Source organism: Calonectris borealis, chromosome 2, assembly GCF_964195595.1.
Source record: "Calonectris borealis chromosome 2, bCalBor7.hap1.2, whole genome shotgun sequence".
NCBI lineage: Eukaryota > Metazoa > Chordata > Aves > Procellariiformes > Procellariidae > Calonectris > Calonectris borealis.
Window position 1 is genome coordinate 156,026,632 of NC_134313.1, and position 15,131 is coordinate 156,041,762.

The 15,131-nt window shown below is 39.0% G+C and overlaps 1 protein-coding gene across 8 annotated transcripts in view; it reads right to left on the reverse strand.

Annotated features, from left to right (window-relative positions):
* PARD3 (par-3 family cell polarity regulator) overlaps positions 1-15,131 on the reverse strand; it is a 470,848-nt gene that overhangs the window by 251,300 nt on the left and 204,417 nt on the right. For 3 of the 8 annotated variants that reach the window (XM_075144054.1, XM_075144053.1, XM_075144052.1), the window contains exon 5: positions 9,139-9,270. The exons of the other annotated variants lie outside the window; for them this stretch is intronic. In XM_075144054.1, coding sequence (XP_075000155.1) covers positions 9,139-9,270 — 132 coding nt within the window. The remainder of the gene's footprint in view (positions 1-9,138; positions 9,271-15,131) is intronic. 8 annotated transcript variants of the gene reach the window in all.

Genomic DNA, 15,131 nt, shown 5'->3' on the forward strand with positions numbered 1-15,131 from the left:
CCAGTACCACCTTCTGAAACAAAAATGCAGAATTTCTTTTTAAGCCTCAAAGATACAAGTAATCACTTATATATTTATACTTTGGTTAAAAGGCTAGAATGCAGAACGAGCATAATGTGAATTTTAAATTAAGAATACTTTACCAAGGGCAAAGGAGAATCCTCTATAGACACAATTAACAGAATTGCTTTAATACACTTAAAACTTTTAACCTTTGCGGTCTTTGAAGTGAACAGTGGAACTGCATCCATTTCAGGTTTGTACGGAAGGACTGTACTGCCCTGAAAAGTTTTACAGTGCTGTAAACTAATGAAATAAATTATCTTAATTTGGTTAGATCTATTTTCATTAACTGTATTACCCACCGAGGGAACGAGGACAAGTTTTAATTTTACTAATGTATTTCACTTCTGCATTACTTTGGCACACTGTAATTGTGGCTCCTGCTCAGTATTGCTCACTCTGCCGTTACGGGGCCACCTTGCCCGCACGCTCCCCGTGCTCTCACCCACGCAGGCAGGGCTGCATGGAGCCCCCAGGACCCACGCAGCCATCACCGCCTCGCGCAGGGCTGTGCAGTACTAACTCATACCACGTTCCCACCAGGGCTTTTGAGGACACGGCATGGTAGCAGCAACAAGCACATTATGAAAATAGTGAGAGCGTTTCTATAACCAACAACTCGTTGGGATACATTATATATAGCAGGACTAAACAGTAAACATACGAGAAGATAAACATCTTTCACAGCATGAAGAAAGAAAACAAGTTCTTAAAAGAAGAAAAGGAAGAATTGAGACATCCTTTAGATGAAATGCTGTTCCAGGCCCAGTACAGGATTTTCAGATGTCCTTATCTGACCTGCTACCATGGACAGACAGCAGTCAAAAAAGCCAGAGATAATACTGTTCTGCAAAATGTTTAGAAAATAGTCAGAAAACTAACAGCAATAATTTATTTAAAGCTTCTTACAGCATTTCCATGTAATTTAAAAGAGTATTACTTATATCCCTGGTATCATGGATTTATTACCATTAACTACCATAACAACATGATTATTTAAATAGTTTGGTCCCAAAGGGCAGGAAAACAGCAGCGTACGGTTTCTCGCAAGTCTGAAAATGCCCTTCATGCATGCCAACACTCTTCAGAAAGGTTCTGCAGAACAGAGTAGGTCTTCTAGCAGATACTAGCACTTGTCAGGCTGCACCTGGAGAACCATGTCCAGTTCTGGTCCCCACAATTCATGAAAGACACAGACAGACTGGAGAGGGTCCAAAGGAGGGCCACAAAGATGATCAAAGGGCTGGAGAACCTGCCCTATCAGGAAAGACTGAAGGAGTTAGGTCTTTTCTCCCTGGAGAAGAGAATGCTTAGGAGGGACCTCATCACAGTATTCCATTACTTAAAGAGCAGCCACAAAAAGGACAGAGGCTGTCTCTTCACAAGGAGCCACATGGAGAAGACAAAGGGCTACAGGTACAAGTTGCACCAGGAGGGGTTACATCTTGATATATGAAAGAATTTTTTTTACAGTGAGAACAACCATTCATTGGAACAACCTCCCCAGGGACGTGGTAGAGTTCCCAGCACTGGAGGTTTTCAAGACGGGATTGAACAGAGTGCTAGGTAGTCTCATCTAGGCTCCCTTTCCCACAAAAGGTTGGACCAGATGATCTTTCGAGGTCCCCTCCTACCTGGACTGTTCTATGATTCTTTAAATTTCAGCACAGTCCGTCTGCATACTTATGTGTATATGTACATGTATCTATGAGAGTGACAGTGTTTGAGTGAGAGGACATACATCGCAACATGAAGCATGTCTTTTTCTATAACACTTAAAATCCATGAGTTTTTTTGTAAAATTGACTTTTCTGTTTTTTTTAAATTCTGGCCTATAATCACCTCTCCACATATAGAGCTACATTCTGCCACTGAATTCATATCTACACAGCAGCATATAACTGAAAGTAGACTGCAGCTCCTGAACTGTCTCACCTATTTAATACACAGTATGAAATGACAGATTGTTTTTCAAAGCAGAACAAGATAGATGCCAGCATGAAACATTGTTTATAAAAGCGTCACCACTACAGCTGTCCCCTAGCAATAAAGCTGTTTATTCCAACCTCCTACCTTATATAAACTGAAACCCTCAGCACTGAAAAACAACTTCAAATTTGTTCATCACTCCAATACAAATAAGAAGAGTCATCTCTTTCCAAAACATACAATTAAGGTCATGTCCACAAATGTCGATTTTGCATAAAAGTGCAGAGACTTCTAAATTCCAAGTTCATATTTTCTTAAAACTACATACTGTAGTTTGAAATTTGATTCTGTCTCTGTACATATTGATGCATTCAGCATACAGATAAGCCTTTCTCTTTCAAGCTTCTTCTCCCTGTTTCTGTGGTTATACACACACATTTAGAGAATATTTAATAAATATGTGTATTAATGTATTCATATCTAAGCTTTATACAGAATACAGAGATTCTTCTGAATTCAGAAGACATGACAGCTCTTCTGGGGGGTAGGAATTAGAGTCTACATAAAAATCAGAGATAGATCATGTTAGAACCTAGAAGTCAAATGGCTTTTAAGTATGTACCTGAAGTTTAGATTTAGAAATCTGGATCTGAAGCCAGTTAGGTTCAAAGTCAGATTTAAAGCTAGAAAAGGCCTGTGATTCTGACTCTTACTACAGAAAAATGTGGTAAAGATTTTAACCTTAAAAAGTAGAAATCATAAATACAGAAATAGAGAATTTACATGCCCATCATAAGAGCTTGTTTTACCCTCCCATGCCCCTTTTTAAGCATTCTGACATATAATACAGAACCGGTACCAGCAAGTCTCCCAGATCAAGATGTGTCTGTGGGAACTGGGCACTTCAACACCCACCAGAGCCTCAGCCACTGCAAGCAGCTCAGTAGGGTCCAGCCTGGAAGCGCTCCAGCTGACCACACACATGCCTCGACTCGATGAAGATCCAGACTCCAGTACTACACAATAGGAATTTGGATATTCTTATGTAGGTACTCACATTATAAACACCTACATACAGGTTTCTCATTTTGGAGCTCACTATTAGTATTTTTTCTAATATAATAATAATAAATGCCACACAGGGAGAACACTGAAACAAGTCTACAGAATAACCACTTAATTGTAGTCACGTACAGATCAGTGATACCCAATACAACTATACTCTTTTGGGAAGTCAAAGGCTATTAGAAATTATTTAATAATTTTGACCATATTATATATAAAAAAATATTCCAAAGGTGTGATTAGTCAAAGAAAAAGAAAAGAAGAAAAAGATTGTTACACCTGTGTTTAGTAATGGCTCCAAGACGTCAAGGTGCTCTTCTGGCAGCCAGACAGGGCATTTGGCTGGCTCGGAGCTAGATGCAACCGCTGCCCTTGCTGAGACGTAACCGCCCCTCTTCCTGCTGAGTGGAGGGTCAAGCCAGCACTTTATAGCTTACATTTCATTTGAGCATTTGAGTTTCTGAGCTGAAGGAGTTAACATCTTGCCAATATACAGAAATAAAGGGAGCAGTCAATACATAATTACCTGTAGCAGCAGCAGCTAAGAGAAAGTATTCTTGGGCCAAATCAAGCTTTTCACCTTCTCCATAGAACAAAAGCAAGAAGAAACAGCTGTAGCACGCGGGGTGTTGACAACCTCATCAGGTGGAAGCCAGTGTGATCACACAGCCAAGAACCCATGTCCCAAGTAGTAAAAAAGCTGAATTTGCAAGTGGATATGGGATTGCAGGGGCACCGTGAGGTCTTCTGATCAGCTCTTTGACTAACATAAACCTTAAGTGAATCCTCTACCAATGCACTGGTCACTGCTTCTACCTGGCCCATAGTTATAGCTATGGCCAATTATTTAATACTAAGTCAGGTGCCAAGCCATGCCTTTCTCGGCCGCGTCCCATAGCTCTACCTGCAGAAACAAGCAAACTGCATGAGCCATGTCCTTGTTCACTAGCTGGTAACACTTTTTCCTTCTATGATCAGCATCAGAGTAGTCCTGCCTGGTTTCACAATCCCTGGATAGCTTCCTGGCTACACCCATACACCCCCTGCCTTCGTACGGGACAACCCCCCCAAAAGAGACAGGCCTCTGCATTAGGCTAGAGCTTCAAACATATGCATATCTCTATCTTTGTGACAGAAATTCTTTATAGGGAATATGACAAGCTTTAAAAACAACTTTGTATTTTATAATTTATACACTGTCATGGTTCTATGTTCATTAAGGTTGTTATCACAAGAGACAAATTATAAAGTGCCTATACTGAGATAGGGAGGAAAGCAATGAGACTTTATCTTGGCGTTATACAAAGTAATGGATAACCAGTTAAAAATTATTCCTCCAACTAAAGCCTAGCTAATCCTTTTCCCAAATCTTAAAGCACAACTCCTTACTAATGATAATAATTTTTACTGCAGTTTCAACCTCTACATTTGAGGAGTTTGAGATAAGAAGAACCTCCAACCCCCAAGCCTCCCCATCTCCAGGCCATGAAACACAGGAGTTGCAGACCTTTCCACTGTAGTTACAGTCATAATAAAACCTAGAAACAAAAGCCAAAATACACCTGTCAGACAAGGAGAAACACAAAAGAGGTACACTAGTGAAAATAAAAATATTTATATACATTAGCGATACCACTATGAAACACTCAGAATGAAACAAAATAAATGAGCTGCATTTCTGCCTTCTATTCTTACGTTAAGGCATAAAACAGAAGCAGAGTTTTTGTTGTTAAACGAAAAATTTGACAAAATGGGTAAGCTGGAGTATGAGAATCCACAGGAAATTAGTGGTTTAAATTCACTAAACCTACCTCTGAAGCTCTGATTTTTTTTTTCAACTGACAGTGCTGAAACACACTTATTTATAGCATCCAAATGTTTTAAGAGAGTATATTCAATCATATTAAAAGCAGGCCTTATTTTGCTGAAAATACAAGTTGAAGGCAGGTACTCTACAGCTGGAGATGTAAGACCATATGCTACTTGCATGTCTGATCTCGTTGAAAAAGGAACCAGAGAAACTGTACCAGATTACTATGGACAGATGTCATGAACAAGAATAACTTAGGGGAAGTGTTCCGTACAGCACATTTCTGCTCAAGACGACAGCAGCAGTAACCAACTTCTCTTCCCATTTCAGAATACATTTGAGTTGCTTTTATCTCTGTTTTTTGCTAGATATTAGAAAGCTACTGGGATTTTAGGAATCAGACCTGTTCTTCAGTATGAAATTTTACTCCATCTCCTACCTTGCTTTCATGCACTGACAAATACAGATATATATCCAAGAATTATGTATATATATTTGCATATAATTTTAATTGAATCAATCTCATTGTATTTGCAAATCTGATGACCCACTTCATAATTAAGCAGGGCAGCTGTAGAATTTCCCTCTCCTGCTGCTCTCACATCCCTTCCCAGAGCACAGCACTGCCGCGTCCTTTTTATCCTTCTGCGAAACCGGCCTCTCCAGCAGAGCAAGGAATATACTATTTCAGTTCAAGGTGTCTTGATTGCTACCATCAATATTGTTCCAATATTTGACTAATGAAACGAAAATGACCACCCAAGAGAAGCTTTCTCTGTACTTAAACTTCAGGAATTGGTAAAAAGTTTAACGCTCTCTCTCATACATTCCCTTTTCATGTCTCCCTGGTATGAAACAGCATGAGTCCAGATTTGATCAGGGCCTGAGCAAGTCTTGAGGTGAACTGAGGGAAAAAAGATTTCTCAAATAACAGTGACATTACCATATATATGAATAAATTTCAGAGGAAATAAGATTTTTCAACTATTCCTCAAAGTTTGGTTGCTGTGGGGGGAAAAGAAAGTGCTGTGGAGGGCAAGGTGAAGAATAAAACCCAAGTTTTTTTTTTTTTTAAGATATTTCAGAATTAAATTAAAGATTGCAAATTTTGTTCGTAGGACTTAACAATCTGTAGGAGAGAATTAATGAAATAATTCAGCGAAAGAGTAAAAAGTACAATCTTTAACTTTCTAACTGTATTCTGAAACTGTATTTGGATTTTTGGCTGTATAGTGGTGAAATGATTCTTTGGTACAAACAGTTTCACATAACTTGCTTCGTGGGCTTGAGAAATACACTTTCTGAGAAATACACAGACCATTTTCCCTGTGGACAACGAGAGAGCTCTGGAACTGAACTGGGAACCATTCTTAGGTAGATATAGCTAACTAGCATATACAATCAGAATATCTTAAAGGACTCAGAAAGCAGAATTAATTTTTTCCATTTCTTTGATGTATCACTCTCATTTAGCAGGGCCCTAGTAAAGCACAATTGATAGAAGCAAAAGCAATTACTTTCAGGAATTCTAACAGGCTTCATGCATTCCTCCATTTTAAGGCGCTAAAACCTAGACAAGTTTACAGAACTATTTCTTTAACAACTACTATGCTCTTATTAGTCACTGTCAGAGCAGCCTATAATGATTTCCTAGAAACAAGGTCTCTTGCAGTTTCGTCTGCAGAACAGGCTGTGATTCTGCAGAACAAGCTGTGATGCTGCAGAATCACAGTTTGCTCCATAGTTCTGCTCATGGGAAATGAGGTGTTGTCCACACAAAAATAATTGTACTTCTTTGGCACATCACACCTTAACTCCTCAAAGTGCAATTCCAGTGAGTGTTCATGTATGTTAGAAGCTGACAAAGATCATCCTGGAAATTTTTTTCTCCTTATATTCAAAAGGAAGAGATGAAGCAAGCCTCAAGAGAAGCAACTCAACCCAAGCCAGAAGAGCCTTCCTCCAAAAACAAGCCTCTCGAGTCTGCAGGATGAATCTAATGTTTACTACTAACTCCTCTAAATAGCCATGGAGGTAGGTTAGACCAGGACTGTTATTACCCCTGGTATCTGTAATGGGTTCTGCCCTAGAGGTTTCTTGGCACTGTCACTGCCTTACCCTTGGTGCCAGATCTGCTGTCTGCTACTTCTTACGCACGTACGGGCAGGGTGCGCAGACCACTCCAGCCCCTCCACAGCTCTGTCGAGCACACAAGAACAGGACTGGAAGTTGCTAAATTAATTGATTATGCCAGATAGCAACCTCGACGCTTGAGTTTCTTCTGTGAAGTGAAAGGCTTAACCAGTGGGAAACAAAAAGCCCACAGAGGATACTGAAAAAGATACTGGAGTTTAAAACCCAAAAAAGAGTGGAAGAATACCTCTGTCTGCAGCTACTCCATCCCCTGCCAGGCCTTTCCCTCCCTCTCTCGGCAGAGCTGTGCTGCATCCCACTCTCACTACAGGCCTTCTGCTCCTGTGCATACCCTGGTTTCGGTCTAATTAATTATCCTGCCGATATGAAACCGCAAAAGGATCCTGGTCTTCCAGATACATGCAGATTCATTAACACATTTAAAGAATGAACCCTCTCTCTCTCTCTCAAAAACAGCACCATAAACAAACAAAAACAAAAAGCAGAAAACTTGCTCAGAAGAAACATATTTGCAATTTCAGACTTCACCCAGTTAACTCAGGTAACAAATACACTTCCAGACTACCACTAGTGCCCAATTATTTACCGAATTGGTAAATACATTGAACTAGTTGAACTGTTCAGAGACCAAAATCAGCCCAAAACTTAACATAAACCACCATATATTAAAATATTCATGTACCAAACATTTTATAAGATGATCACTATTAAGATTTCTAATCCAACTTCTTTTGCTGAGACAACAGTTTCATTAACTGTCACGGTGAAAATCTAATGACGCATGGAAATATGCATCGAAAACATCAAACAAGCAGAACCGTCACAGGAGATGCCTTCGAATCTGGGCACCAACTTCCCATTTCAACATACAAAGACAGCAACTAAACTCATCCGCACTAACTCTACATCTTTTGAGAGAAAAATAGTAATGGAACTACTACTATCATTAAATGTGCAGAGGAAAATATACAAGGACCAAAGACCGAGTTTTCTTCATAAATCTTATAATTTTAAATGAATCTGCAGCTAATTCCAAGATACAAAAATAGTTACTAGCTCACATTTGGCTTTTTTTAGGTTTTTATACTCTGTGATATTACTTAAGCTCCTTTTTAACTAAGAATGGGGTTGAATAAAGAATGTTTGGATATCCTAGGATTTGGCAATGCTGGACTTTAAGTATCAGTATGGGATTTGTGGGTAAAGGAGACCCGTCCCAGGACACCAGCCCAGTGTTGGACGCTAAACCTTCCCCTCCATTCACAAGGCACAGTGTAAGAAGCTTGGGCTGTGTCCAATGGCAAATTTCATTTTGAAGCTCCTCTGTATAAAGCAAATTCTGTTTTTATACCCTATTGCTGTAAAATACAAAATTTGTACATTTATGTTCAATGCAAAACCTCAATGTTTTCCTGTCACATTGTATAAAGAAGAAAAATGAGGTAATAAACCTACATATGCACTATCCTATATATGGGCTTCCTGTTATATTTCCAGTCTCCATAGTAAAGATACATTTTCATTATACATTTGAAGACACTTCTTGGAAAACGCTAGGTAATTTTAATTTCAAACCTTTAAACCTCTATGACTACCGTCTTATTAATAAAAAAAACCCAAGTTGGAATTACTTAGTGTCTCAAAAAAGCCCAAGATCAAAAGCAGTATAAATGTACACAAAATAAATATAACACTGTTTTCAAATTTATAATTAATATATTTTACAATGTTAAGAATAACAAGCATTTAAAAGTGCAATGCCAAAACTGACCCACATTTGGCTATTCTGTAGTAGTATTATTAGCTTTCAACAGCAAAATGTTTATCAAAATAATACTCTCCAACTAAAATAACCCTGTTGGTATCAGCAGCACCCCACATACTATATAAATGTGTTTATGACTCAAAAATGACATAATTTGCAGCTGTCAATTTCAGTCTTAATGCAGTTTTTTTGGAAGCAGAAGGAATCCCGTACAAATTTAGTCAGCATACTGCTGGTGCTTGTATCATGCTTAGAGAGCCAATATCACATAAGAATACATTTCTTCATAATAGCTTGGAGTAGCATAAAGATTAGATTGATAAAGTAATATATATATACACATATATATTACCTGTTCTTGCCTCTCCAGCCACTTGTCCACCATGGGATGACTGGCACTTAACGATGAACGAGCATTGTCTCTCTGAAACTGGTTAGACCAGCTACTAGTATCTCGTGGTAGGCTTCTGTAGTTTTCATCTTTCTAGTTTAAAAGAAACAAAAAAGTGTCTTATAAAAAACAACCAGTCCTTGCACATTAACAATGCAGCTGGTTATTAAACCAATACAAAAGGAAGACTGACAAAGGAGAATGCAGGTCCAGCTGGACCCAAGGACAACGCAATTGCCCAGCCATTCAATTGCAAGAGCTCCCCTTCCTTAACGCCACTGAAGCCCAAGGAAAGCCTTTGGTGGGCTTGTAGCTCCTGCACCCACTTGTGCTTCACGACCTCTCTTCTCCAACCTCAAACCTCTAGTGCGCAGATTTCCCAAGTACATAGTCAGCAAGGCTTTCAGAGCATCATGCTGCTTAGTTTCATTCTCACCAAAAGCAAACATACCATACAACAGTCCATCCCGTGACAGCTAAGGCCACTACATAATTTTCCCAAGTCTCTGTATGTAATCAATTTTACAACCAAAGCTGTCTCACTGCTCCAGGTACCATCCTTTAGACCAGAATAGCATGCTAGAGAGTTCAAAACTTGAATTTATTATTCCACATAATAATGCTTTCCTTGGTTTGCCTGAAGGTATACAGATACAGTCACATTTGTAAAACAGCAGAAGATGGAGATTATGCTGACGGAGATACATTTATCCCATTGAGACTGATAAAAAAAAGATTCTTTTTTTTCTTTTTAATTGATGAGTTTGTCTTCACATCCTTCCTATAAGCTGTACAAATTCTTCAGCTTCTAAAGATGATTAGTCCTTACCCAGTCTGATCACTAAAAGTCAATAAAAACACAGAGGCAGATCCTTAACGATAGGAGTTACCCTTAGCCCAAAGTCAATGAATTACTGGTAACTTACAGAGGTTAGTTCCCTCCAACTGAAATAATATATGGAACTGAAATTCTGTTTAGCTTTTCAAAAGAGAATTATAAATATACTGTAAGTATCCTTCCTTCAGAAGCAAGAGTATTTTTTCCAGTCAATGTTTGTCTATCCTCACGCCAAATCAGATAATTTAGAGAGAGTATCTATTTTCCTTATAGTCATTTATTAGCAAATAAAATAGGATTGTAGTCCTACACATGTTGCAATACTACCGCTTTTAGGAATCTCGAAAATCTCTAAAAAAATAAACGAACACCAGTGCACATTCGCAGCTAAAAACTATTTTTTTTATTTATAGCACACAGCAAATTTTTGACCCTTTCTTAAATCAATACTTTGTTCCATCAGCATGAGTATTTCCTTTTCTTATTTACTGTATTGATATTTCTTTGGCCTGGTACAGTATTAGTCCAATATTCTAAAATATGGACTGTAGCATCAATTCCCTTACAATTGTCATTCATAACTTTATTTCTTGTAAATGTATGACAGGCTTGCTAGGAAATGCCGGTCTCAGGATAACTGTGATACGTAGCTTCCTGTGCTAGAGCAGTCTTTTCCCAGACATATCAAACTTAAGCTTTATTGACTGATGACAACATCTTTTCTGGAAAGAGACTTTGTAATAAAAATAAGTCTTCCATTTCAAGACATTAAAGCTTGAATTCAACAACACAAGATAACCTCGTAAAAGCATTTCTGCACAAGTAACCAGCCAAACTAATCATCATCGTAAATTATTTTACCCTGCCACAAACGCGTAAGAACTTTGCATCTTTCAGCAACTACAAAAAATCCAGCTTTCCAGTGTGGTTATCCACACAGCAAACTAGAAATTTGCTCAGTCTCTTGCTTAGAAAGGGACAGTGGAATTCAGTTGCTGCTTTGTACAACTGTCCCTTAGCAGAGCCATAAAAGCCAGGGAACGGTGTGTACAAATTGATTTTTTCCTGTTGCTTCTCTTATTCACTTCTTTTTTCTGGTGACAGAGGTGGCACAGTTCTTATAAGCCAAAACAACTTCTCTTGTTCAAAGCAGTGGAAAGGTATAACAACAAAATCAAAATCTGACAAACAAGTAACAAAAGATCATTTTATGCACAAAAACCCCCTACAGTTGGTACATGAGTTACTGTCATCTAACAATAACTTGCTGACAGACCATCACCTAGTCTGAATGAATAGAAATTTCTTCCTACACAATGAGATGTTTTCTGTATTTCTGTACTTTATAAATAATTCAATTTTTTATTGATTCATGTTTACAATCTTCAATATAAACTTTTTAAAAAGACATTTTTATCTACGCTACACAAAAATCTCTCTCTACACAGCATCCATTACCCATGCACAGGAGTGTTTTGCAAAAGCAAGAGAGATGGGAAAAAAGTTCATCAGGGGATGTGTTGTTCTTCAATCATTCAAACACTAAGCTTCTGATTTGAATCATGCAGGACAGTCTTATTGCTTAGAGTTTATGTTGGAACTCCATGCTGCAAAAAGTTTTAAATGCCACAGCACACAATGTAAGTGAAATTATCTAAGCTAAAAGAGTTAAATTAGGCCTCTGTTTGGTGCATCTATACTAATGTCAAGAATTCTGCAAGGAGTTTACTCCTAATACTATCTGTGCTGACCAGAAGAGTATATTCATCCTACCTAGTGAAATATTTCTGCTGTAGCTCTCTTCTGTAGAAGATTGCCTTTCTCCTGCTAAGACCTATACCAGTTCATTTTATACAGAAGGCATCAAAGTCACTCAGCAATTTTTCTGATAGCAGAAGTAAAAGCTGAAATGGTAGAGAGATGTGATTCCTGTAACTTCTTTCTTTTCTCAGTGCTGCTCAGAGGCTCAAAACAGCGCTATTATCAGAGAGGAATAAAATGCTTTACCAGTGTTGCAGTCACACACAGAGTCATGTTGGTGTTAGCCAAACAGTGAAACATTAGAAAAACAACCAGCCAGAGACAAATCCTTCACTCCTTTCTTTGTCGTTGCTTTCTGGCAAACAGCTATCCCTATACCCCACGGGTGACAGCACTAAGCTAGACCAGGAGCAGAGAGACCAGCACTTTCAACACTGCCGCACGCAGTCCTTCCCGCAGACGGCTACACAACAAAACCACAAGTTGTTGCTGGCCTCCTGGAACTCCATCTATGCAGGGATCTCCATTACTGCTACTGCCAGATCTATTCAAAGTTAGCAGTGGTGATAAACTATAGAAGTGGAGGTGAAAAACACATCGCTGCAGCTTAGACATTGGGATTTACTGAACCAGCTGCAATCTTATATACTTAATATATATATAGGGTTTTTTTTTTGTAAAATATGCAAATGTTAACCCAGAAGGCTTTACTGCTATTCAGTATGATCTAGCATTAGCACAGATGCTCCCAACATCCAGCTGGAAAAGGTGTGTGTCACTTTTAACTTCCATACCATAAACGAAAAGATTTCGTGGTATAGAAGCCATCAGGGTCACGCAGGGCATTCTCATTTCTTCTGAAGCTGCAGCTGTAAGCCCTCCTGTGACCGGGGCTGACATGCATCATCAGTTACAATTAATTTTTTTTTAAAAAAAGTTTCTTTCCCAAACATCTTTGGGGACCATGGGCCATGTCAGCTTTATCATGTTTGAAATGGAAATTGATCAATATAACACTAAAACTGCCAAGTCACAATATTACCACTACACTTAGCACAGCATTTTGCAGTATTTTTAATGAGGACACATAATCTAACACCTTAAGATTTAGTTCAGCGTGGTGTCCCTGTGGGGCTTTGCTGGAGGGCTGGGTAAAAGGGGAGAGGAAAAATGAAGCAGTTTTGCTATACTTTTAATTTCAGATGATTTGCAATATAGAACAAACTCCTCATTAAAGACTTTGCAACTTGTAGATTAAATGATGCATTAGCATGATCTGTGTACCTCAATCACTAGCTGTCAGTGCATAAACTCTCATGATTTTTACCCACAGTTGTACCCCCACACACTCTCAGCATCACTAACCCAACCAGAACGTCCTCCACATGGTACAGTGACAGTTCCACATCTGTTATCTTATTTGCCACTAGGCCACTTTCCAAATACTGAGGGAGTTGGGTTTTTCCTTTTGTTCTGACCTCCTGTATGGCTAATGCAAAGTGCCGCAAATTTGGGGTTTGTTTTTTCTTTTTTATACTAGATAGCAATACAACAGGAGTAAAACAGATTGAAGACCTCTTCAACGCAATTCTCTGGAAGGAGATCCAAAAATGTAAACCGAATTTTCACTTTAATTCTTTCTACAGCAAATTGCCGGCCTCTCATTTAGGATCTTCACTAAGAGAGACCATTTTGGGCACTGACTTTTTTTTGCTATACATTCTTTTTTTCCTATACACTGTGCATTTTGGGAAAGGCTTCTTGCTTGTTTGGGTTTGATTCCTTGTGATGGCCTCAGATTGAGATAAGATTTGTCCATGCTGATGAGAGATGAGCCTTTGTTTAATCTTTTGAGGTTATAATTTCATTTGACAGACTTTGGGCAAATTCATGTCTACAAGTGACATTGTTGTAGAATCACTATAAAAGCTGCTCTTCTTTCTTTTTATGCTCCGCTATGTCCATGTTAAACCCTGGACAGTTTGGTGTCACACCCGGACAGGATGCTAAAAGCTGTATTTAACAAAACATCCATATAATGAATGTAAATACTTCTCTGTCTGATGCAAATATCCATTTATAAATGCAATAATAAACATACATACCCGTTTTCCGTGCTGTTTGAAGGTCTAGCAAACAGATTCCTGGGTGGTTTTTTTTGTTTGGTGTTTTTTTGTGTGTGGTTGTTTTAACTGGATTTTAAACAAGTAAATGAGGGGTGAGACCAGCTGAATCCCCTTTCCCCCCCATAAAAGAAGTCTGCACAAATAATGTCTATCTTACAGGGAAAATACATTACATATGGGAAATTAATTAACCCAATAGATGTATTGGGACATTTCAACTCCCTAGGCATCAACTAGGAGTATCATACTGCTCTGACAAGCAGGTCTTGGAAATTCTTGAAGTTTGTAGGAGATAACTTCTTGTCACAGGTACTCAGTGAGCCAACTAGGAAAGATGCCCTCCTAGACTTGCTATTTGTGAATAGAGAAGGACAGGTGGGGGATGTGATGGTAGGTGGCTGTCTTGGCCACAGTGATCATGAAATGGTTGAGTTTAAAATTTTCAGTGTAATGAGAAAAAAGGACAGCAGAGTTACTACCCTGGACTTCAGGAGAGCAAACTTTAAGCTATTCAGGGAGCTATTTAGCAGAGTACCCTGGGAATCTGCTTTTGAGGGCTTAGAGTCCACGAGTGCTGGTCAGTCCTTAAGAACCACCTTTTAGAAGCACAGGAGCAGGCAATTCCACTGTGTCGTAAGTCAAGCAAGCGGGGCAGAAGACCAGCTTGTCTGAACAGGGAACTCCTCGTGGAGCTCAGGAAGAAAAAGAAACTGTATGATCTCTGAAAGCGAGGTCAGGCTTTGCAAGAAGAGTACAGAGCTGTGGTTTGCTTATGCAGGGAGAAGACACAAAAGGCCAAAGCTCAATTAGAGTTGAAACTGGCCAGTGTTGTTTCGAGTAAGAAGGGCTTTTTTAAATATCTTAATAGCAAGAGGATGCCTAAAGAAAACATTGGACCGATACTTGTTGCAGATGGTCATCTGACTAATAGGGATGAAGAAAGAGGAGAGGCATTCAATGTGTTTTTTGCCTCAGTCTTTAATAATACTGATAGACCTTGGGCTGCCCGGTCCTCTGAGTTGGAGGACCATGAGTGTGGGAACAGTGACTTTCCATTTGTGGACACTGAAATTGTAAGGGACCAGACGTATCAGCTGAATGTTCACAAGTCCATGGGGCCTGATGGGATTCAACCCAGAGTTCTGAAAGAGCTAGCGGATGTTATGGCAGGACCCCTCTCTATCATCTACCAAAAGTCTTGGGAGTCTGGGGAAGTCCCTGCTGACTGG